General features: G+C 46.7%; 1 protein-coding gene across 2 annotated transcripts; it reads left to right on the top strand.

The window, feature by feature from the left end:
• Nucleotides 1-12,156: 12,156 nt before the first annotated feature.
• TMEM251 (transmembrane protein 251) lies at nucleotides 12,157-13,493 on the top strand. 2 transcript variants are annotated; one of them, XM_040975576.1, is made up of 2 exons: nucleotides 12,157-12,200; nucleotides 12,796-13,493. In XM_040975576.1, exon 2 carries the CDS (start codon nucleotides 12,812-12,814, stop codon nucleotides 13,205-13,207), a length of 396 nt encoding a protein of 131 aa, XP_040831510.1. In that variant the 5' UTR covers nucleotides 12,157-12,200; nucleotides 12,796-12,811; the 3' UTR covers nucleotides 13,208-13,493. The 2 variants fall into 2 exon arrangements, with proteins under 2 accessions (XP_040831510.1, XP_040831509.1); XM_040975575.1 differs by lacking the exon at nucleotides 12,157-12,200 and adding an exon at nucleotides 12,278-12,457.
• Nucleotides 13,494-23,853: the final 10,360 nt, after the last annotated feature.

The following is a 23,853-nucleotide window of genomic DNA, read 5'->3' as shown; positions in this document are numbered from 1 at the left end:
TAAAGTGTGCTGTGAATTTACTTTCATGCAAGCCTACCAGTCTGTCGAAACTCAATGAAAGTTATTTTCCGCAAAACGCCTGTTATTACTTCAAATGGCATTGATCAGATTTGCTCAGGGATTCTGTTTCTTTCATAACAGAATTATCAACTACTAGAAAAAGTGATGTTAAAGCCCTTCATTCAAAATTAAAGTCAGAGGTAAGGAAAATTTAAAGCCACACTGGCACTTTATTTCAGTCCTCTCTTTTTAAAATGCAGTGTTCTCTACTTTTTATTTCCTCTTATTTGTCTTGTTTCCCCCACCCAGAGCTTTTTATCACTCTTCCTTGATGAAGAAAATATTTACATTTTACTGCAGTTCGCTATTTTTTAAATAAATGCCCATCTGTATTTCTGTATCCTGGAAAGTAGAAAGACTGCCACATTTTTAAATAATATTAGCAGCAAATTATTATTAAGAATCACTATGTTTGAACAGTACGTGGAGCTGTAGAAGTGCATTTATGTATAATGTGAAGAATGCAATCCTGTTTAATCTGCAACTCTCGAATTCTCTAACTTTAAAATACCGATAATATTTGTGTGCAAAGAATTTAAGATTATAGGAATAGCAAATTAACTTTTTTTTTTTGTAAAGATTTATTTTTATTATTTTTTTATTGGAAAGGCGGATATACAGAGAGGAGAGACAGAGAGGAAGATCTTCCGTCCGATGATTCACTCCCCAAGTGAGCGCAACGTCCGATACTATGCCGATCCGAAGCCAGGAGCCTCTTCCGGGTCTCCCATGCGGGTGCAGGGTCCCAAAGCTTTGGGCCGTCCTCGACTGCCTTCCCAGGCCACAGGCAGGGAGCTGGAAAGGAAGCGGGGCTGCCGGGATTAGTACCGGCGCCCATATGGGATCCCGGGCGTGCAAGGCGAGGACCTTTAACCACTTGCGCCACGGCGCTGGGCCCAGCAAATTAACTTTTAAAGGACAGAATTTTTTTTACCTTGCTTTTTTTGTGAAGATCAATGTTTTTTTATAATGCCAGATATATAACTATTACTTTCAGTCCTTTTGTTGAAAATAGTATTTTCTTTGCTTCTAGAATGAAAGGCTCAAAAAACTATGTACTGATCTTGAAGAGAAACATGAAATATCAGTGCTTCAAATACAAGAACAGTTAGCAAATTACAGAAGCGAGTTTCAGGAGAAAGAGGTAAGGTCATTGCATTAGCACGTAGATCTGCCATCTTCCATCTGTGGTTCACTCCCCACGTGGCCGCGATGACCGGAGCTGAGCCGATCCGAAACCAGGAGCCAGGAGCTCCTTCTGGCCAAGGCTAAGGCCAGGATCTCTGACATCATTTCTCTTTGAGATCCTAATCGTGGCCCCTTGTGTTTTCTTATCTAAAAAGATTGAATTTACAGACCAAAGCATTCTTCTAGCTGTGTTTACAGCCTTGTGCAAAGTTACCTGTCACTGACAGTGGATGAAGTGGGACTCCAACGATGGTCAGCCATAAGACTCCCACACCAGAAGTGTTCCATGGATACAGACTGACGCAGCTTTTACTTTTCTTCTCATCCTATGAGATTGATAGGAAACAGAACACTAAGAAATTGCTGGCTCTTTCTCTCTGCTTTTGCCTTTCCCTATAAATTCCACCTATAAATTGTATTCATTCATTTGAAAGTGTTACAGAGAAAAGGGGCCTGGGGAGAGATCTTCTGTCTGCTGGTTCACTCCCCAAATGACTCTGATTGCTGGGACTGGGCCAAGCCAGAGCCAGGAGCTTCATCTGGGTCTCTTACATGGGTGTAGGGACCCAAAGGTCTTACACCATCCTCCACTGCTTTCCCAGGTGTGTGGGCAGTGAGCTGGAGCAAGGTGGGGCAGCTGGGACTCCATCAGCACCGGATGGGATACCTATGTCACCGGTGGCGGTTTTACCTGCTACACCATGGTGCTGGCCCCTTGCATTTACTTTTTAAAAGCCATTTTTAAAAACTGCTTGCATTCTATGTGAAATGTAGAGAGAAAAAGAAAGAGATCCTGTATCTGCTGGTTCACTCTCTAAATACCTACATCATCCAGGACTACCAGGCTGTAGCCAGGAGCTGGGGACTCCATCTGGTCTCCCCTGTAGGTGGCAGGTACCCAACTCCATAGGCTGCCTCTGGGACCTCCCAGGATGTGCCTTAACAAGAAAGCGGAAGAGAAGCAGGGCTACAACTCTGATGTGGATTGTGGGCGTTCCACACAGTGAGTTGACCACTGTGCCCAATGCCTGTCTCTCATATTTAGTTTCAATAAAAATATGATTAGGATATTACAAATTCAACTAATAGAGTATCATTACTGCATATCTTGGACAAATTACTATTATCCCTTTTAGTATTACTTAATTAATTTAAAAAAGTCAATAGTGGTAAGTAAGTGATCTCAAATATGAATTATAAATACGCAGGTGGAAATCAGCCACCTTAAAGCCAGACAGACAGCGCTGCAGGACCAGGTACGAAAGCTGCAGGACCAGCTACTAAAGCTGCAGTCGGTCCTCTCGGGAGCTAGCAGCGTCCCTGCCACATCATCCGCGTTCAGCTACGGGGCCAGTCATCACACGTCAGCATTCCACAGTGACGACATGGAGTTCATTGACTTAATTTCCTCACAAGAAATTAGCCGGTTGTCCAGTGAAGTTTCGAGGCTGGAGTCTGAGGTTGGCCACTGGAAAAACATAGCCGAGGTAGGTGGAAATTTTCAAGAGCTTTTGAAAACTACAATAAAAATATGGTGCTGCCTTGACAGCTGTCTGCAGAGCTCCCCTGGAGGAGGAAACAGAAAGCCTGTGTTTCAGTGCTCAATCCATCAGGGACTGGGAGGGCTTTGCCCAGGTCGTTTTCCTTTCTGTTCAGGATTTGGGGACATTTTTGGTTGAATTTTTTCTTTAAAATTGTTGCAATTCCAGGACTCTGACCCGACATCTTTCGCCTAGAGTCTCTGAGGATTCTCCCGTGGAGACCACAGGTCCCCCAGGCACTGTGCTTGAAGCTGCTGCTGGGCTGTTGGTGGGGGTTCTGTCAGCTGGGATAAGATGAAATGGAAAATTTTGATAAAAGCTGCTCTAGGATGTATTAAGCTACTTTGGTCATTTCTCACGCATTAGAACGAAATCATCGTGGAGTATGCCTTTGGCACAGCAGTTGAGGTGTCTCCTGGAACACCTCATCCCATATTCAACTGCCCAGGCATTGCTGTCTGTTCCACCTTTCTACGAATGTGCACCCTCCGAGGCAGCAGGTGAAGACCACGTGTCTGGGTCCCTGCTTCCAATTGGGAGATCCAAGTTGAGTTCTAGGACACTGGCCTCGGCCTGACCCAGCTCTGGTTGTTACGGGCATTTGGGAAGTGAAGCGGTGGGTGGGCGATCTCTCGCTCTTACTCACTTTGTCTGTCTTTGAAGCGAAGAAGCTTTCTTTTCAATAAGACTGTTTATGTATTTCAAAACCAATTGCAGAGAAGAGAAACAGATCTTCTATTTACTGGTCTACTCCCTAAATGGCCACAATAGCTGATGCCTGGCCAGGCAAAGCATGGAGCCTGGAGCTTTTCATGGGTACCCTACAAGGGGGCAGAGGTCACTCGAAGTGACATATCTATTGTTAAGAGTTGCAGTTCATGTACATGTGTTTTTTACTCCAAATTTTGTGGTCTTTCTGCTAGACCTTGTTCTTTCAGCCCTGGTGCAGCTTTTGACCCACTAACCTGATTATATAGTCATTGGTAATTAAGACCACCATATGAGTGGTGACCAGGGTCTTGGGTGAGGGAAAAGGTTGGTCAGCAAGTATAAGAAGGTGAAAGTTAAGACATGAAGTTACGCTGTTCTGTGGCCCAATAGGGCAACCATGATAACAATGGATTCTGTATTTCAGAATAGCTACAACAAAGAATGTTGAATATCTTTACCACTAAGAAGTGATAAAGGGTTAATTTGGTAGATAGTGCCAATGACCATGAATTAAACATTACACAAAGGTATTGAATCATCACATTATACTCCATATACTCCAATCTGTCCCACATCCTGTTAAGCTCTCATATATGTTAATGGGCATTGAAACTTAGTTCAACCCTACCAGCCCCACTACCCAGCCCACACATCTGGCAGCAGGTGGCATTCTCTGTCTAGCCATGCCTGGCCCAGTCCTGGTTCTCATGCTCACCAGTCAGAGTGGCAACCAACAGGGAAGTGCCCACTGTTTTTCTAATGGGCCCACTCCCATTTCTGGATCTTGCACTGTCCAGGTGGCTCTGAAGTTTAGCTTGACAAAATTTGTCCCCTGTGCCAGCATCTGCCAGCTGATTTATTTATATATTATATATAATTAAGATTTTATATGTTTATGTGTGTGATAAATATATATTTATATGATCTGATTTATTATATATTTATGTATCATTAAGGCATATATATCTTAATTGTAGATTACTCTCTACTGAACTAGATTCTTTAAAAGATATTTGCCTTTCTATAATTAGAATCTGTTCAAGAAATATCCATTTAAAAAATATTTTTTTTTGGAAAATCTTTACATAGTTTATTAGGGTAAAAAGGTTCAAGGGCTGTAGGGAAGTGGGTAAGACTACCTTTTCCATATTGATTATTTCCTTCATGTATCTGAGGTAAAAGCAGTTTTAAGGGAGAAGCCCCACTCAGTTTCCCACCCACCCCAGGTCCCAGATGTGGGGCATGCTCCGAGGGTCTTGCTCAAGTGGCTATGATAGTTCACCAGTAATGAATCACTGCCAGTCTCGCGATGAGGTTGTTGAAGAATCCACTGACTGACATGGGTCCATCATAGAGCCTCCGTTTGCCCAGTATTTCGCTGCCAACATATAGCTGAGGTGGTTGATTGACTTGTTCTATCTTCTGTCTTCTCTTGGTTAGGGTTCTGAGTCCAGCATTTAGATTAGGAAGATCTCCAAAGAAACTTTGTCTGAGGTGTTCTCAAACCATATTCTTGTATGTGCTAACAAGTACAGGGCCTGACACAGTCCATCGCCCTGATCAGCTGGTGGTTGTAATTCCTGGGTCGGTTCTGTTTTTAGCTCTGACTTCCACTGGAACCAATGGGTGTTGCAGTCCAGTCTGGTTCTGGACTTAGTTTGTGCATTTCTATTTTATAAAAGAGATGGTTTTCTTGTTTGTTTTTAAAGATTTATTTTTATTTTTATTTTTATTTTTATTTGGAAAGGCGGGTATACAGAGAGGAGAGACAGAGAGGAAGATCTTCCCTCCAATGATTCACTCCCCAAGTGAGCAAAGGCCGGTGCTATGCCAATCCGAAGCCAGGCACCTCTTCTGGGTCTCCCACACGGGTGCAGGTTCCCAAAGCTTTGGGCCGTCCTCGACTGCTTTCCCGGGCCACAGGCAGGGAGCTGGAAGGGAAGCGGGGCTGCCAGGATTAGAACCGGCGCCCATATGGGATCCCGGGCTTGCAAGGCGAGGACCTTAACCACTGTGCCATCGCGCCGGGCCCAAAAGAGATGTTTTATTTTCTAATTCTCTTTTTCTGATCAAAATGAAGTCTATAAACTTCAGTGTATCATTAATGTAAGTCAGCTGGTTGATAATGGTTACTCTGCATATAAAAATCTGTGTATTAAAAGCATGCTGGGACAGACATTTGGTGCAGTGTTAAGATACTGCCTTCACAAGGCTCAAACCCCTACTGAGCCAAGTGTGAGCCATATGTGGGTATGGACAAATCATGGCTGGGCTGAAACATCCAACAGTAAGAACCAAATTGGGTTGAAGGCCAGTCAGGAAAAGCCACAGTTCCTGCTATGACAGGAGATGGACTGAGTAGGGCTGGCTCATGGACCCACTGGTAAGCGTGAAACCTGGCATTGGGAGAGGTTCTGATGGAGGAGCCTGGGCAACTCCTCTGGCAGGACACAGACCCGGCAGGTAAGCGCAAGAAACATGATAGGAAACAGCCCAGAAAAAGTCATGGAAAACTACCCACTGGCATACAATTGGCAGACGTGGGGGCAAGACCAGGCTGAATCTGTCCACGTCATCCACTGGCAAATCCAGGCACCAGTGTGGGTCGACCCAGGTTCGGTCGCAACAAAGACTAGTGCACATTATGGAATGCCGAGGTGAGGTTGCCTGTACCGGAAGGGACCGCAGCGCCCAACCAGCCTGAGAACAAGAAAGGAAGTGGGCAGAGCTGGCAGGGGAATAAGGGAGGGTTCCTTTGCTGGACAGCTACTTCCACAGGAGAGCATGGGCTGGGATGGGGGCAGACCAGACTAGGCAGAGCTACCACACCTGTGCGCCTCATGTGGACTAGATCAGGGAAAGGCCAGGCTGGGCGGATTATTCCTACTGGTGCAAACAAAATTAAAGTGGGCGAGGTTTGTTTGGGCAGCATCAACTGGAATCTGGGAGTGGGAGAGGCCTGGGAGGGAAATAGTGGGCTCATCCCTCTTGGGTTACCACTTCCATGGGAGGACATAAAACTAAGACAGCGGCTGGGGTGGAATGGGATGTGGGACAGACTGGATTACTGCTACACTTACTGGCAAACCAGGGTAGGGGGTGGGCCTGGTTGGGGTTATTGTGGGTCGCTCCAACCTAGGCTACAGCTCCCGCTGGTTTATGTGAGGGCCAAGTATGTGCTGGGCAGAACCAGGCTGGACTGCAGCACCCATTGGTTCCAGTGGAAGTCGGGAGTGAAAACAGAACCAACCCAGGAATTGCAACCACCAGCTGATTGGAGCGATGGACGGTGCCAGGCCCTGTACTTGTTAGCACATACAAGAAGTTTCTTTGGAGATCTTCCTAATCTAAATGCTGGACTCAGAACCCTAACGAAGAAAAGAGAGAAGACAGAACAGGTCAACCAACCATCTCAGCTATGATGGACTATGTCAATCAGTGGATTTTTCAAAGATCTCATAGTGCTTGGAGTGGCAAGATTGACAGTGATTCATAACTGTGGCAATATCAAGACCACTTGAGCAAGAACCTCAGAGCATGCCCTATATCCGGGACCTGGGGAGGGTGGGAAATTGGGTGGGCTTCTCCCTTAAATACCCCCCTTTGAATATGAAGCTAACAATATGGAAAACATACTAGTATTATCCACTTTCCTGTAGCCCTTGAACCTTCTTACCCTAATTAACTATGTAAAGAATGTCAAAATAAAATTTATTAATAAGAAAAAAAAAATAAAAATACAAAAAAAAAAAAAACAAAAAACGAACATTTTATTTAGGCAGAGCTTTAGACTTACAGAGGCTCCGTGCTTTCCTCTTTTAATTACAGTACACTTCCTGTGTACTTAACTTTGCCCTGGCCACGGTGTGCATAGCACATCCAGGATTCTGACACAGAAACATTACTATGAATTCAACTCCTTAGTGTTTCTGGGTCTCACTTTCCCATCAATGCCGACTGTTCCAGAATCCGCTCCCCCTCAAGTCATCACTCTTAGGTTCTCAGGGTTTCTCATTTGTTTGTTTGTTTTTTCCACAATCTCAGTAGTATTGGCCACTCCTGGGCAGGTACTTTGCATAATATTCCTCGCATTGGGCTTTTCTGGCTTCTTTCTCACTGATGAGACTGGGGTTAGGGGTTTTAAGGTGGAACATATTCACCTTCTCACCCTTCACGAGAGCTGTGCTGTCAGCATGAGTCACCGGTGCCTGCTGTGCTTCTCCGCTCAGAACGCACTGTGTCCCCTCCTCAGTGCCCTCATCTGGGAGTCACTAAGTTGCCAGCTCCAGGCCCTTTTCGGAGGGAAAGGGAATGCATACCCCTGGTTGGGGAGTCCCCCTAAGTTATCCGGAATGAAATTCTTCAGTAAGAAAGGTCTGTCTCTTTGCCTGTACCTCTTTATTTGCTCTTTGTTTATATCAGCACGAAGTCACAGGCATTTGCTTTACTCTGAGACTGTGGTGGCTTTTGCCTTTAAGAACTTTCAGGCTGGCTCCTGTGGTCACAGCAGGCTGGCAGAGGCCGAGATGTCCTGGTCTGCTGGTGCTACGAGGAGCTTTCGCCTGCTGCCTCCCACAGTGTGCACTGATGGGAAGCTAGAAGCAAGCCCCTCCATAGGAGATGCAGGTGTTCCAGGCAGTGTCCTGACGGTGGTGCTCCACACCCACCCTGCGCCCCTGCTTTAACAATTACGTGCTGTTCACGAGATGTGTGTCATCAGAAAAGTTCTACAAAATCAAAATGTGCACGGAATCTTTCCAAGCCTCAGGCTTCCCCTCCGTGAAACACGGGAAATGATGGTCTGTTCCTGACAGGCTTCAGGAGGCCCGGGGCATAGCCACAGAATAGATGGAGGATTCTGGAAACCGCCTGTAGTTGCTTCTCTGTGCTTCAGCCTCACCAGTAAACGGGGGAGAGGTAAGACAAGGGCTGCTCTGGGATCAAATGTGTCCAACGGTGCTCAGCGTCTGGCCAACACCAGTACCCGACACCAGCCAGCGCTGTGGGCCCTGAGTGGGTCCGCAAGGCAGAGATCGCACCCTTTGGGTGTACACACTCAAACGGCAGCTGAACACACTAGGGCTTCTTCCGACGAATGGCCGACCTGTGTGATGGGGACTTGTAAGCTCTGAATGGTGACACAGGCAGAAGCAGAAGCAGACTGGGGCCAGTGCCTTGACATTTTCGGGCAAGCTTCTGCATTCTTTCCACCAGCATCCCATAAGGGTACCTGTTTGACTCCTGGCTGCTCCACTTCCATTCCAGTTCCCTGCACACGGCCTGGGAAAGCAGCAAAAGATGGCTCAAGTCCTTGGGCCCATGTACCCATGTGGGAGATCAGGAAGAACCTCCTGGCTCCTGCCTTTGGCTTCTCTTTCTCTTTGTCTCTTCTCCCTGTAACTCTGCCTTTCAAATAAAAATAAATCTTTAAAACAAAACAAACAAACCATGAAGCAAGAGCAAACTCATATATATATATTATATATATATATATATTTGCAAAGTCAGATATATAGAGAAGAGGAGAGACAGAGAGGAAGATCTTCCATCCTATGATTCACTCCCCAAGTGACCGCTATGGCCGGTACTGTGCCAATCCAAAGCCAGGAACCAGGAACTTCTTCCACGTATCCCACACAGGTGCAGGGTCCCAAGGTATTGGGCCGTCCTTGACCGCTTTCCCAGGCCACAAGCAGGGAGCTGGATGGGAACTGGGACCATCAGGATTAGAACTGGCACCCATATGGGATCCAAGTGCATTCAAGGCGAGGACTTTAGCTGCTAGGTCACCGCACCAGGCCCAGACTCCCATCTTTTAATTTATCCTGAGTCCATGCCATCATCTTTCACTATGGAGAGCAGGGGAAGTTAAATGAACGCAGTCATGACATTCTGTCCTAGCAGAAACAGACTAAGTTTTTTAATCTAAAATGGAAGTTGCACATTCCAATTAGGTTCTTTTATTAGACTTTACCCTACATTTCAGCAACTTTCCAACTTTCCTCATGCCATCACTTCTGTTCTTTTTCCCCAAATTTTTATCTATTTCAAAGGCAGAGACAGAGATACAACCCTCCCATCTGCTGGTTTGCTCCTCAAATGCCTGCAACAGCAGGGCTGGGCCAGGCCACAGCCAGGAGCCCCGGTTGCCCACGTGGAGCGAGGGGTCCCAGTGCTTGTTCTTTCAACTAACGAGGTGTGCCTGAGAAGGAAGTTGCAATAGGGAGTAGAACCAGGACTTGGACCGAGTACTCTAGCAGGGAATGTGTGTGCTCCAAGCTGAGCCCTAAGTGCTGCACCCAACATACACCCCACTTCCATTCATTTTACAGAGTACCCTCCCAGCTGCCCTGGGACCCCCTGGGTTCTCTTCCCCTGCTACCAGGTGTGGTCTGTGACGGGGCTCTGCTGCATTGGAGCACATGGGGATGGAACATGGTCCACACCTTCCCATGGGAGGCTCTGGGTAGAGCAGCCCTCAGGGTCAGTGACAATGAAGGCCCTGGAGTAAGAGGGAGGACAGGTGGGCCCGGTGCAGTAGCCTAATGGCTAAAGTCCTTGCCTTGCGTGCACTGGGATCACATATGGTCAATGGTTCTAATCCCAGTGGCCTCTCTTTTCATCAGCTCCCTGCTTGTGGCTTGGGAAAGCAGCAGAGGACAGTTCAAAGCCTTGGGACCCTGCACCTGTGTGGGAGACCTGGAGGAGCTCCTGGCTTCAGATCAGCTGAGCACCGGCCATTGCAGCCCTATGTGGAATGAACCATTGGACGGAAGATCTTCCTCTCCATCTCTCCTCCTCTCTGTATATCTGACTTTCCAATAAAAATAAACAAATCTTAAAAAAAAAAAAAAAAGAATAGAGGACAGGGGTCTGGCCCAGCTACTCACTCTGCTTTTCCACCTTGAACAAGTTTTTCCTAATCTGTGCATTTTCACACACATGCTTCTGAGTTTTCCTTTAACAGAATTTTAACGGGAGGATGACGGGAGAAAGTGTCCTGACAGGCTCTCTGCCTGGCGTGCCCTGGTGCGTGCCCGTCATCTTTCCTGCACTTCTCCACGCTCAGCACGCTGACATGTCTGCACTGCTGCGTGTACTACTCGGGAAGCGTCTTGTTTCACTTCATGGTTTTATTGCTTCAAAAGACTCCTCCTGCCGCGTCACTCAGCCTACTTCCTGCTCATGGGCTGCAGGACGAAGCAGGCCAAAGAACTGTGTGGGGAGCTCGGTGATTTCCAGACCCAGGCTTAAGGAAACCTTTGTTGCAATGACATCTTGCTTGACACCTGACATAAGCAAAAACAGACAAGTTCCTTTTACTATCCATTTTTAATTTTATAACTTCAGTTACAATTTTTCAGTTATAATTTTATAGTATTATGCAGATGGTTTAAGAACTACAGACATTAGCTAAACATGTCAAAAATGTAGGGCTAAAGATGGCAGTTGCAAATTTATCAATCTCAGTACTCAATTCTGTATTTTTAAAAACGAATGAGAGGAGATGGGGGAGGTGAGAGAGAGGGTAAAGGAGAGAGAAGCACAGGTCTCCCATCATTGGTTCACTCCTCAAATGCTCTTGACAGTCGGTCCTGGGCCAGGAACTGCAGCAGTCTCCCATCTGGGCAACAGGAACCCAAGTCCTTGAGCATCGTCTGCTGCCTCCCAGCACATTAAGAGGAAGCCAGATTGAAGCTGAGTAGCCACAACCTGAACTGACACTGATGTGGAATGGGGGTGTCGCAAGCTGTGGGGTAACCTGCAGTACCACAACATCTGCCCTCTATCTGCCTTCTTTTCTGATTAAACAAAACACAGGTCTGAGTTATGCAGAAAATAATATATATTTTAAATAAAGATTTACTTATTTATCTGAAAACCAGAAAGAGAGAGAAATCTTTCATATACTCATTCACTCTCCATATGGCACCAATGGCCAGAGCTGAGTGGATCTGAAGCCAGGAGCTAAGAGCTTCTTCCAGGTCTCCCAAATGGATGCAAGGGCCCAGGCACTTGGACCATATCATCTTCTGCTGCTTTCCCAGGCACACTGGCAGGGAGCTGGATTGGAGGTGGAGCAGCCATGACTTGAGTTGATACCCATATGGAATGCCAGTGCCATGGGCATAGCTTTACCTGATATGCCATGATGCCAGCCCCCTTAATATCTTTACCACTCATGGTCACCATCAAATATGGGGCAATACGAACCTCAAAACTACGGACGGCACAAGAGCAAATGTGATATGCCACATGTGCACCTGTTATCAAACTAGCCAACTCAATCAGCTCTGGGCGGAATAACCACCTACGCCTTGTCTGACCTTGGGGGCTATGCACACAAGTGAGCGATAACAATGTTGTATGACAGAAAACAAATCATAGGCAGTGACTGTAAGTTATCAGTGTAGAACTACTTTCCTAGTCAATGAGCTTTAAGGACAAGGGCTCAGACTGAGAATGGCACAAAAATGTGATTTGGTACCACAAGGCAGAGGATGGCCGAGGTCCGTGCGTCGTGGGTTCGGGTCTCCGTGCCAGTTGCCTGCAGGGAGCTCGCTTCCGGGCCAGGCCAGGTGGCCGGCGGGGCGCGCTGACGTCACGAGGGGGCGGGCACTGCAGGGCGGGGCGCGAGCGCTTCCGGCCTGACCCGGAAGTCTCGGCTGCGGCGGCATCCGGGCCCCTCGGGACAGGAAGGTGAGCGGTGGGAGTCGCTGGCGACGGGCGGGCTCGGGGTGCAGCGCTCCGGGCGGCGGCGAGGCCGGGCGCTCGGCCGGAGGCCCCGGCCCGGGGCGCGTGGCCGCCGTGCTGGGTCAGGCTCGCCTGCTCCGAGCCATTGACCCGGGCCGTTGGTGGACGGTGGCTCTCCGTGAAATGCCCACGTCACCCGAGTACTCGGAGCCGGGCGATGCTTGGGCGCTGGCCGTGGGGCCGGCACGGTTTTCGGGACCACTGTAAGTTGAGGGGTGCCTGCCTTCCCCGGGGGGCGCCTGCCCAGGGGTCCTGCCACGTCAGGGGAGCCTCCAGGGTGCAAGTGAAAGGTCCCACGGGAAACCAACTAGTTTGGTTGCAGTTTCGAACGGAACGTGGTCGGGCTTCCTTAAGTGGGATGTAACGGTTAATTACCCTGTGGGAGTCACATACAAAGCAGAACTCTGTACCCCGAAGCCCTTGATACTCTTTTGTGACATTACATAAAACATGCTTGCAGACACAGGCAGCGTGGGGGTGGCTGAGGGCCCGGGAGCTGTCGGACAGTCAACCAGACCCTAACCTGTTGGTTTCATCCAAGGCACAGAGCATGGAGAATGATGAACTTCCGCCAGCGGATGGGATGGGTTGGAGTGGGACTGTACCTGCTGGCCAGCGCAGCCGCCTTTTACTACGTCTTTGAAATCAACGAGACCTACAACAGGCTGGCCCTGGAGCACATCCAGCAGCACCCGGAGGAGCCCCTCGGAGGAGCCACGTGGACACACTCCTTGAAGGCGCGGTTGCTCTCCCTGCCTTTCTGGCTGTGGACAGTTATTTTTCTGATCCCTTACTTACAGATGTTTTTGTTTCTTTACTCCTGCACGAGAGCTGACCCCAAGACTGTGGGTTACTGCATCATCCCGGTCTGCCTGGCAGTGCTGTGCAATCGGCACCAGGCGTTTGTCAAAGCGTCGAACCAGATCAGCAGGCTGCAGTTGATCGACACGTGAACTGGGCGCTCACTGGCCCAGGAAGCTGCGCTGGGCGGAGGCTGTGCAGCAGTGTGACTGCAGCCTGACACAGGACAACACAATCATGCTGATGACTTCAGACTCTGGAAGTAAAATTGTGTCTGTTATTTGCATTCTTTAGAAACTTGAACTGAGATTTCTATTCTGTACAACAAAAGTGATGACTCAAAATTTTCCTTTAGGGAGGAAAAATGAATATGAACATTTCCATTGTGTTAAGTGTGTAAAGGTCCAAACATGGTCATAAAATTTAAATTTTATACAACTACTTGGTTTGCTTTAAAATTTCTCAAAAACCAGTTTGTCCTGTTGCAGCTCGGCCAGCCATTGCTGGTCCTTCCCCAGCAGCCCAGGGGACACGGGTGTGACTGATGGCTGTTTTGGTAAGCGGAGTTTGTTCTTAGCAATGGCTGATCACCGACACTGTCAAAGCTGATGAGTAATTTATACAGAGGACAGGAAGGAGGTGGCTCATCTTATTTTCTTCTTTACTTAGAGATAATCTAACCCAAGTTGTTATCAGAAGCATATCTGTCTAAAATACTTCATCTTGGGCTGAGGTCAGACTGCCAGATGTCATATTTGTGCCTCTTCCTTAGTGTTGTTCTAGCTGTGTGTAGCACCCAGGTAGACAGTGGGGAGGCTGGGGTCGGGGAGAAAGGGGAGGTGAGATTCAAGATATCCCCTCTTTTTTTAAAGGTTTATTTTTTATTGGAGAGTCAGATATACATAGAGGAGGAGAGGCAGAGAGGAAGATCTTCCGTTTACTGATTCACTTCCCAAGAGGGCGCAGTGGCGGGAGCTGAGCTGATCAGGATCCAGGAGCTTCTTCTGGGTCCGCCACTGCTTTCCCAGGCCACAAGCAGAGAGCTGGATGGGAAGCAGGGCCACCAGGACACGAACCAGTGCCTATACGGGTTCCTGGTGCATGCAAGGCGAAGACGTTAGGCACTAGGCTACCGTGCAGGGCCCATGACTTAAGATATACTTTTTAAAAAGTAATATTGTTGGGCCCGGCAGTGTGGCCTAGCGGCTAAAGTCCTCACCTTGAACGCGCCGGGATCCCATATGGGTGCCATTTCTAATCCCGGCAGCTCCACTTCCCATCTAGCTCCCTGCTTGTGGCCTGGGAAAGCAGTCGAGGACGGCCCAAAGCTTTGGGACCCTGCACAGGTGTGGGAGACCTGGAAGAGGTTCCAGGTTCCTGGTTTTGGATCAGCATAGCATCGGCCGTTGTGCTCACTTAGGGAGTGAATCATCGGAGGGAAGCTCTTCCTCTCTGTCTCTCCTCTTTGTATTTCTGACTTTGTAGTAAAAATTAAATCTTTAAGAAAAGAAGTAATATTGTTAATACTAGGAAATCTTTGATACTGCTTTAATCAGCATAAGTTGTGTTACTCTGTTGGGCGCTGAATTAAGTTAGTAATGCAATGACTCCATGAGGTAGCAATTAGGCAGATTCTGACAGATAAGGAGGGTGAGGTAGAGCTGGTAAGCAATCTGCCAGTGGTCACACATCCAATGAAACGGCAGAGGTCAGCACATGCTTGGGCACCTTGATGCCTTTGCTCCTAACCACTGAGCTACTCAGGTCAGCACTGGACACCATTGGCCTGGATGTGCCAAAGAATGGAAATGGCAGTATTAGAGAAAGGTTTTTCTCAGTTTCTATGAGGGACTGCAAATCTATTTCTTAGTAATGTCACCTTTTACTCTATCAATTCCAACCAGAAAGGAAGGAATTCCTGGGGAGCCGAGGCAGCAGGGTCAGGCTTGCTCCACCATGTCTCCACCGCCTCCCTCTCACCTCCAGAGCAATGGTGGTCATATCTTTGAGAGAATATGCAAGCAGCAGGTGCCATACGTTTTGACGGTCAGTTGGCAGACCACTGGCATCTTGTGAGGACTTACTATGCCCTCTGCAGGTTATTCCTGTAGGAATGGTTTACATCCATTAGTCCCTTGAGGCACATACGGTACAGACAAGGAAACCTGAAGCACATAGGAACCAACGATTTATAAGCAGCAGAGCCAGGATTTGAACCTAACATGTCCAGCTTTACCACTCCAGCTCTTTGTTATTCTATTAAAAAAAGGATTTGAGGAAAGTCCTTGGTCAATTTCTGGTTTCATTCATTTTGAGGCAGCAATAATCTGGAAATGACTGAAGAAAACTATTTCCATTATTTTTGGTTTTTTTTTTTATAAGAGCTTGATATAATACAAGATTTAATGAAATTGTCCCTTGGGAATGGGTCATTTCTTTTCCCTTTATCTTAATATAACTAGTACGTGTCCAACTTTTTTTTAATGAGATTTTTTTTCTTGGAAAGGCAGATATAGAGAGAAAGATCTGTGCAAGTGGCCACAACAGCCAGAGCCAAGCTGATCCAAAGCCAGGAGCCAGATTTCTCTGGGTCTCTCATGTAGGTGCAGGGTCCCAAGGCATTGGACCATCCTTGACTGCTTTCCCAGGCCTCAAGCAGGGAGCTGGATGGGAAGTGGAACAGCCAGGATATGAACCTGCACCCACATGGGATCCATGGATGCAAGGCGAGGAATTAGCCAAGCATCAGGCCATCCCACTGGGCCCAGCACATGTTTCTGGGGCACTCGGCCCACCACCCTGCTCCTCCCCAGGCCCTTGCCTAAGTGTGTGGGCCTCATTGTGCACTACCACAGCCCTGCCTTGTACTCTGCAACACTAGAACTGTTTTTGAGTGCTTCCTTTTTGTTGAAGTAGATCTTGTTTTTAAGATTTATTTATTTTTATTGGAAAGTCAGATGAGGGACAGAGAGGAAGATCTGTCTCCTGATTCACAGCCAGGAACCTGGAGTTTCTGCTAGGTCTCCCAAGGCTTTGGGCCGTTCTCTACTGCTTTCCCAGGTCACATGCAGGGAGCTGAATGGGAAGCAGGGCCACCAGGACATGAACTTACATGGATCCTGGCACGTTCAAGGTGAGGACTTTAGTCACTAGACGACTGCGCCAGGCCCAATCTTATCTCACTGATACCTCAAATTTTAGGTTTTGGGGATCTGGCTAAGTACATGTTCAGCCATCCCTGTCCACAAAATCATGCTACCTTGATAGCAGGAAACTAGAATAGCGTAGGGTTAGTGTAATATTCCTAAATGTAATGACCGGATTTCAGTTTATCATGTTAGTCTGCTTTTTGATTTAGGAATTACTTATCTAATAAAAGGTGGTTATTTATTTCAGGGTCACACTATAGCACAAAAGTGGTGAGTACAGGAATATGCAACAAGATAAGGAATCCTTACCCAGTAAATATTTGCTCGCAGAGATAAAAGCTCTAGCCCACAGTGACTTAGTGTAACTCCTTTTGTTTGCAGCTACACCTGAAATGAAGTAACCTTGTCCAGTGTTTTTCACTCAAGGTCCTAGTGGAGGGGTGGCTAAGCCACTGCTCCATGCCTGCACCCCGTGCCACAGCCTGAGTTCAAGCCCAGCTTTGCTCTCCATTCTGGCTTCCTGCTTACGCATTCCCGAGGAGGGAGCAGGTGCTGGGTCCCTCCCACCCTGGCTCTTGTGCAAATCTGGGTGGTGAACCATGGAGGGGAGATCTTTGTTTCTCTTGTTTTCTGCCTTTCAAATAACTTGCCAATATAGGCCAATATAAGGAATAATAACTGAGAAACATGGAACTTTAGTCACCACATAAAGTTTCTGGTTTTAAAGATGTTATACATTTTAAAGTAAAAATGTGATTCTTTGAAGTTAAGCATTTGATTCTGTTCCAAAGTTCTTACAAAAACCAGCATACTTGTTTGTCAAGGCAGTGTTACGACTTTTTTGTTATCTAGTGCTATCTCCTTGTGGTGGACTTAGCAAACTAGTGGAAAAGCTCCCTATGCTATTGCATGGCTCACTTTTCATGAAATAGATACCACCTGGGAAATCAGGCATAGTAGTAGCTAGGTTCTGATAGAAGGCAAAGAGTGAGCCTTGAACTGTGGCAGTATATGAGAATTATCTGAGGAAACAAAGAAGGTAAACCTCACAGAGAAGCCATGCCAGGCAGTCCCGTCAGGCTGGGGTGGGTCCCAGGCCATTCTGTTTGGGAGTCACTGGCAGGTGGTGTTTTCTTTATGGGCCCTTTGCTTGGGTCCTCAGAGTTCTGCTTATCTCTGAAGTAGCCTCAACAAGGTCACCCAGCAGCCACTCTAACTGCAAACTTCTAGTCACCTGGATATATTCCAATTTCAAGTTTGCACCCCTCAGCTTATTCAGAGGCCATCATCACTTAACAATTAAGTGCCATTTTTGACACTCCTTATCTGTGAGCTACTGCTTTCTTCAGCCGGCTTCTGGAACAGCACTGTTCAATAGAACTTCAGCAGTACAGATGGTCTCCCATCAGTGCTGTCCAGTTCAGTACCCACTAGCCACGTGAAAGGAACTCCTGACATGTGGCTAATATGATTGATGGTTCACTCTTTAAGCAGCCACAACAGCTGGAGCTGTGCCGATCCGAAGTCAGGAGCCAGGAGCTTCCTCTGGGTCTCCCACGTGGGTGCAGGGTCCCAAGGCTTCAGGCCATCCTTGACTGCTTTCCCAGGCCCCAAGCAGGGAGTTGGATGGGAAGCAGGGCCACCAGGATTAGAACTGGTGCCCATCTTGCACATTCAAGGAGAGGACTTCAACCACTGCACTATCACGCTGGGCCCAAGAATTAAGTTTTAATTAAAAACAGCCTCATGTGGCAAACAGCTGCTGTATATGGGAAGCCCAGGTCTAGATTCTTTCTTATTTGGTCTTTTTCCTCCTATCTTCTTTGTTTGGCTCTCAACTTAGGTTGAGGGGGCCAAGTTCTCTTTTTATTTTTTTAAGAATTATCTTTTTTATTGAAACAGCATATTTACAGAGAGGAGTGACAAAGAGAAAGATCTTCCGCTCACTGGTTCACTCCCCATGTGGCTGCAACGGCTGGAGTTGAGCTGATCTGAAGCCAGGAGCCAGGAGCTTCTGGGTCTCCCACATGGGTGCAGGGTCCCAAGGCTTTGGGCTGACCTCAGCTGCTTTCCTAGGCCACAAACAGGCAGATGGCAGGCAAGTGGAACACCTGGGACATGAACCAGAACCCATATATGATCCCAGCAGATGCTATGCAAAGATTTAGCCAATAGGCCATTGTGCCAGGCCCGGCGCAGTTCTTTTCTATGCTTAATCCCTTGGCCATCTCATCCCAACTCATAGTGTGAAACTCACCCCCTCCCCTTTTGTCTCCACTCTCTCCTGAGCCTCAGACTGGAATATGCAACTGCTTACTGATTGGTCTTACCAGACACAAATAGTAACTGGCCCAAACCAGGCTGCTGATGCCCACTGACCAAATGTGCTCTCCAAGTGGCCAGGGATCCTTCAACATGCTCTCAGAACCTTCCCACAGGGTCTCTTCTCAGAAAAAACTTTTCTACATGTCTCTCTGCTCCTGACTTAATCCAGCCATTCTGGTTTTCTTGATGATTCTTTCAAACAAAGATTTATGGGTCCAGCATAAGTTTACCTAGTGGGTTAAGTGGTCATTTAGGGATGGAACTAGTGAATGGAAAATCGATCTCCTTACAGCTTGCTCCCTCTGGCTGCCCTATTTAAAACTAGGCAACCACGGTGGCTTTTTCCAAAGCACTTACCATCACATGATATGTCATAGATTCTGTTAGGATCTAAACTCCCAGAAGGGTGGGTATTTTGTTTGTTCAGTCCCACAGGCCCGTTATGGTGCCTGGAACATAGCAGGCCACAGTGTTGGATCAATGGACACTTCTCACTAGACAGAAAAAGAACCTGTTTCACATTCCAAAGAAAAAAGGTTAAAAGTTAACATTTACTGTTAAATACATAATATAATGTCAAGTGATTAAATTCTGATTTCAATTTGTACTGATATATTCTATAAGGCATCTATTTTTGTCAATAGTTCTTTTGATAGTATCCTGGAAGTTTCCTTACAGACAAGGTTGTAGGTGGTGCTCAGAGCCCATGAAGGATTCAAGTTACAATCCTGAAGGTAAGTTTCCTAACATACACCATCAGGATTCCTACAGCTACAGCACACAAGTCTAGCACTCTGGCATTCGAAGCAATACCCTGGACCCATGAAGCACTCACTCCAGCAGCTACTTCTTACCTCTGCCAGTTTTCCTGGGGCTGGCCTCATGGTGCAGCACGTTAAGCTACCACTCATAATACAGGCATCCCATATGGGTGCTGGTTCACACCCTAGCTGCCCCCTTAACTATTCCCTACTAATGCCATCGGCAAAGCAGCAGCAGATGACCAAGTGTTTGGGTTCCTGCACCTTTGTGAAGGACCTAGACGGGACTCCTGGCTTCAACCTGGCCCAATCTCAGCCACTGTGACTGATACAGCTCTGCCTTTCAAATAAATAACTCTTCAAAACAAAACAAAGAAAAAAACCTCACAAGCCATATCAATAACATGTTGGTGTACCAACATGAGCTGTTTCTTTTCAAAGGGGTTTATTTCCAGCATTCACTGTTCCTGGGGCAGGTCTTTAAATAGAGCAATTTTGACCCAAAGGTCACCTGAAAACACACAGTTACAGCAACATTTTGAAACTCACTTTGTATTTCAGACACACTGTTCTTGCATGCACACACACCCTATGGTACTTCATCTCATCCCAGTCCTTCATTTCTAACTTTCAGAGTTTGTCTAATCTGTCATCTGTCAAAGCAATTGGGTGGAAAATTTAGAATTAAGTCTAGATTTTTCTTTTGTTTTGAGTTTTAAATGAAATAAAAATTTAAAAATAAAATTTAAAAAAGCTCAGAGAATGGAAGGATAAACAATGGAAATCTTTTTAAATTTTAAAAAATTTGTTTATTTTGTTTGTTTATTTGTGTGTTTCACTTTTACATGATGGGGACTGACTGTTTCAATCCGGGCTGGATACCGTTCAGTTCAGAGCAAACACTTTTCCACCCAGGCTGAGGCAGTTTTCCTGAATGGAGGGAGACACAGACAGGGTTAGTTCTACAGAGAAGGGGAGGGCTACCGCAGTCAGTTCCTCCCAGACGGGCCAGCTGTACACCAGCTGCTGCAAGCAGAACTCCCCGAACAATAACCCCTCGACACGTACACACAGATACACCCACGGTCCTCCTGATTCTGGCTCCATCTCACTAGCCTTTTAAAAGTTTTTTTATATTTGTTTTTATTGGAAAGGCAGATCTCCCAACTGCTAGCTCACTCTCCAAATGGCCACAATGGCTTGAGCTGAGTCAATCTTAAGCAGCGAGCTTCTTCCAGGTCTCCCACATGATGCAGGGTCACAAGGCACTGGGTCATTCTCCACTGCTTTCCCAAGCTAGAAGCAGGGAGGCAGAAGGAAAGGGAAGGATTAGCCAATTGAGCCATCATGCCAGATCATTCTTCCAGGAGGCGGTTGAACTTTCAGCAACACTGCAAGCATATCCAGCTTACACGCTCCAGGAGCAGCTTTCCACAATCCTGCATCATGCTGGCCTTCTTTTAACGTATTACAGGTCGGTCCTCAGTAGCACACACAGCTGCTGGTCTTTGTCATGCTCACATGATAACAGTATCATGTGGTAACAGTATCAATGCTCTTCGAGCTAATTATGACTTTCTGCTAATGGACATCGATGTTATTTATAATCTCACTAAGAAAATGCTGCAACAAATACTCTGGATACAATCCTTGTGCACACACGTTACCATCTGCAGGACAAATTCCTGAGAGAAACTGCTGAGACAAAGAGTACACACACTCGGGGGGGCTTCTGTCATCTGGTGCAAATAAACTGATTTTAAAAAAGTATGTACATTTAACATTTTAACAGAACCAACGATTTTTAAAAATATTTTTTTGAAAAGCAGAGATAAGCTTGATGCAATGACTCAACGGCCAAATCCTCACCTTGTAAGCACCAGGATACCATGTGGGCCCCAGTTCGTGTCCCAGCTGCTTCACTTCCCTTCTAGCTCTCTGCCTGTGGCCTGGGAAAGCAGCTGAGGACGGCCCAAAGCCTTGGGACCCTGCACCCGTGTGGAGACCTGGAAGAAGCTCCTGGCTCCTAGCTTTGGATCTGCTCAGTTCTGGCCACTGCAGCTATTTAGGGAGTGAATCAGTGGATGGAAGATCTTTTTGTTTCTCCTCCTCCCTCTAAATCTGCTTTTTCAGTAATCCTTAAACAGAAAGGAAAGCAGGGATAGAGTGGGGACGCAAAGGGAGAAGAATGGGGAGGGAGAGCCTCCACTGATTGGTTTACTCCGCAAATAGTCCCAATGGTCCGGGCTGGGCCAGGCACAAGTGAGGAGCTTCAGCTGGGTCTCCCACACGCGTGCAGGGGACAAAGAACTTGGGCCACCTTTCGTTGCTTTCTCAGGTGCACTAGCAGGGAGTTGAACTGGAACCCATCTTGGATGCCAGTAATGCAGGAGGTGGCTTAACCTGCTACACCACAGTGCTGTCCCCATCAACCTGATTTTCTAAGTGCTTAGAGCAATCTATTTTGTGACCACCAATACATTACAGACCTTCCATTCTCTGAAGGTTCATATTGGTCAGCCTTTCAGTTTTTCCTTATCTTGCAAAATGTTATAACCTATCACACAAAACAGCATGCTCAAAGCACATGGAGCTCTCTAATCAAGTAAAGGATTCCTGGAGAAAATGTTTAAAGTGAGAGCTACGCAGAGGAGGGCACTTGACTGGGGACTTGACAAGCAATTAGTTGCAGAAACATTAACCTTTAATATTAACACCCATTCCTAAATGATGGGGTTGGCGATGTGAGCACAACACAAATCTCTTTCCCCATGCCTTTTTAAAAAAAGATTTATTTTTATTATTATTTTATTTTATTGGAAAGGCGGATATACAGAAAGGAGAGACAGAGAGGAAGATCTTCCCTCCAATGATTCACTCCCCAAGTGAGCACAACGGCCGATGCTATGCCGATCCAAAGCCAGGAGCCTCTTTCGGGTCTCCCACGCGGGTGCAGGGTCCCAAGGTATTGGGCCGTCCTTGACTGCTTTCCCAGGCCACAAGCAGGGAGCTGGAAGGGAAGCGGGGCTGCCGGGATTAGAACCGGCGCCCATATGGGATCCCAGGCGTGCAAGGCGAGGACCTTAACCACTGCGCCATCGTACTGGGCCCCCTTATGCCTTTTTTTTTTTTCCATTTATATCTAGTATTCAGCACAGTTTTAGATTAAAAATAAAACTGGAATAGTTTCAAGTAGTAACTGCTATGGCTAATATTTGCACCATCAGAATGCAGCACAGCACAAAACTAGGCATTTGTTTCTCTGTCTTTCTGATTGTTCTTGTCAAATATGTGGCTCACTTATGAAGATACTATTAGAATTAGCATCAGTTCTGCAACTAAATAAAAAAAATGAAGCCTATAACCTAGAACCAAACTTCAGAACAGAAGCACAATGACGTACAGACTGAAGCAACGTAACATTCAGGAGCAATACTCATTGATATATTTAACAATATGATCTCTATGTATGGGAAGCAAGCGTTTTCTGTGCCTAAGCAATACAGTGGTGTACTATTACAGTGAGATTAATATTAGGAACATTACCAAAATCTAAGCAGTAATTGCTCATGTATGACTTTGCCCAGTTGGCACTGTTTTGACTACACTGGACTACTCAGTAGAAGGTTTATGTTCCAAGCAAAAGTATTTCAAAAATATGGGGCCTGCATAGTGGCATAGCAAGCTAATCTTGTGCCTGCAGGACTGGCATCCCAAATAGGTATGTGTTCGAACTGATTCATTTTCCACCCAACTCCTTGCTGACGGCCTGGAAAACCAGTGGAGAATGTTCCAAGGCCCTGGGGGCCCCTGCACCCACGTGGGAGACCTGGAAGAACCTTTTGGATCCCAGTTTTGTACTGGTTTACCTCTGGCCATTGCGGCCATTAAAGGAGTGGATCAACAAATGAAGGATCTCTATGCTGTTAAAAAAAAAAAAAACGGTTATTTTGGGCCCGGCGGCATGGCCTAGCAGCTAAAGGCTTCGCCTTCAATGTGCTGGGATCCCATATGGGTGCCGGTTCTAATCCCAACAGCTCCACTTCCCATCCAGCTCCCTGCTTGTGGCCTGGGAAAGCAGTCGAGGATGGCCTAATACCTTGGGACCCTGCACCCATGTGGGAGACCTGGAAGAAGTTCCTGGATCCTGGCTTTGGATTGGCATAGCATCGGCCGTTGCGCTCATTTGGGGAGTGAATCATCAGAGAAAAGAGCTTCCTCTGTCTCTCCTCCTCTCTGTATATCTGACTTTCCAATAAATAAATAAATCTTTTTAAAAAATTGTTATTTTTATTGGAAAGGCATATTCATAGAGTTCCATCTGCTAGTTTACTCATCAGACGGCAAAGGGTGGTCCAAAAGATGGTGCCACCTCCGCAGGGAACATGGTCAGTCTCAGTGTCTTGGCTGTCACCTGGCCACGTCAGCCATTTGGGGGAGACACACCTTATCCCAGCCCAGAACTCTTACAAATAAACAAAATAAATCTTTTTACATTTTTAAAAGCTTTACTTAAAAAATCCTTTTTAAAAGATTTATTTATTTTTATTACAAAGTCAGATA

The sequence above is a fragment of the Ochotona curzoniae genome, unplaced genomic scaffold (genome assembly GCF_017591425.1).
Source record: "Ochotona curzoniae isolate NIBS_2020 unplaced genomic scaffold, NIBS_Ocur_1.0 contig_2688, whole genome shotgun sequence".
NCBI classification, from domain to species: Eukaryota; Metazoa; Chordata; class Mammalia; order Lagomorpha; family Ochotonidae; genus Ochotona; species Ochotona curzoniae.
The sequence above is the reverse complement of the archived record's forward strand: the minus strand, read 5'-3'. Positions and strand labels throughout refer to the sequence as shown.

What these genes read in the sequence shown, in the direction of transcription:
- TMEM251 (XM_040975575.1), top strand. Translation starts at nt 12,378, where the DNA reads ATGCCCACGTCACCCGAGTACTCGGAGCCGGGCGATGCTTGGGCGCTG. An exon ending in GCACGGTTTTCGGGACCACT is followed by an intron (nt 12,458 to 12,795) that starts GTAAGTTGAGGG and finishes GTTTCATCCAAG; the next exon opens with GCACAGAGCATGGAGAATGA.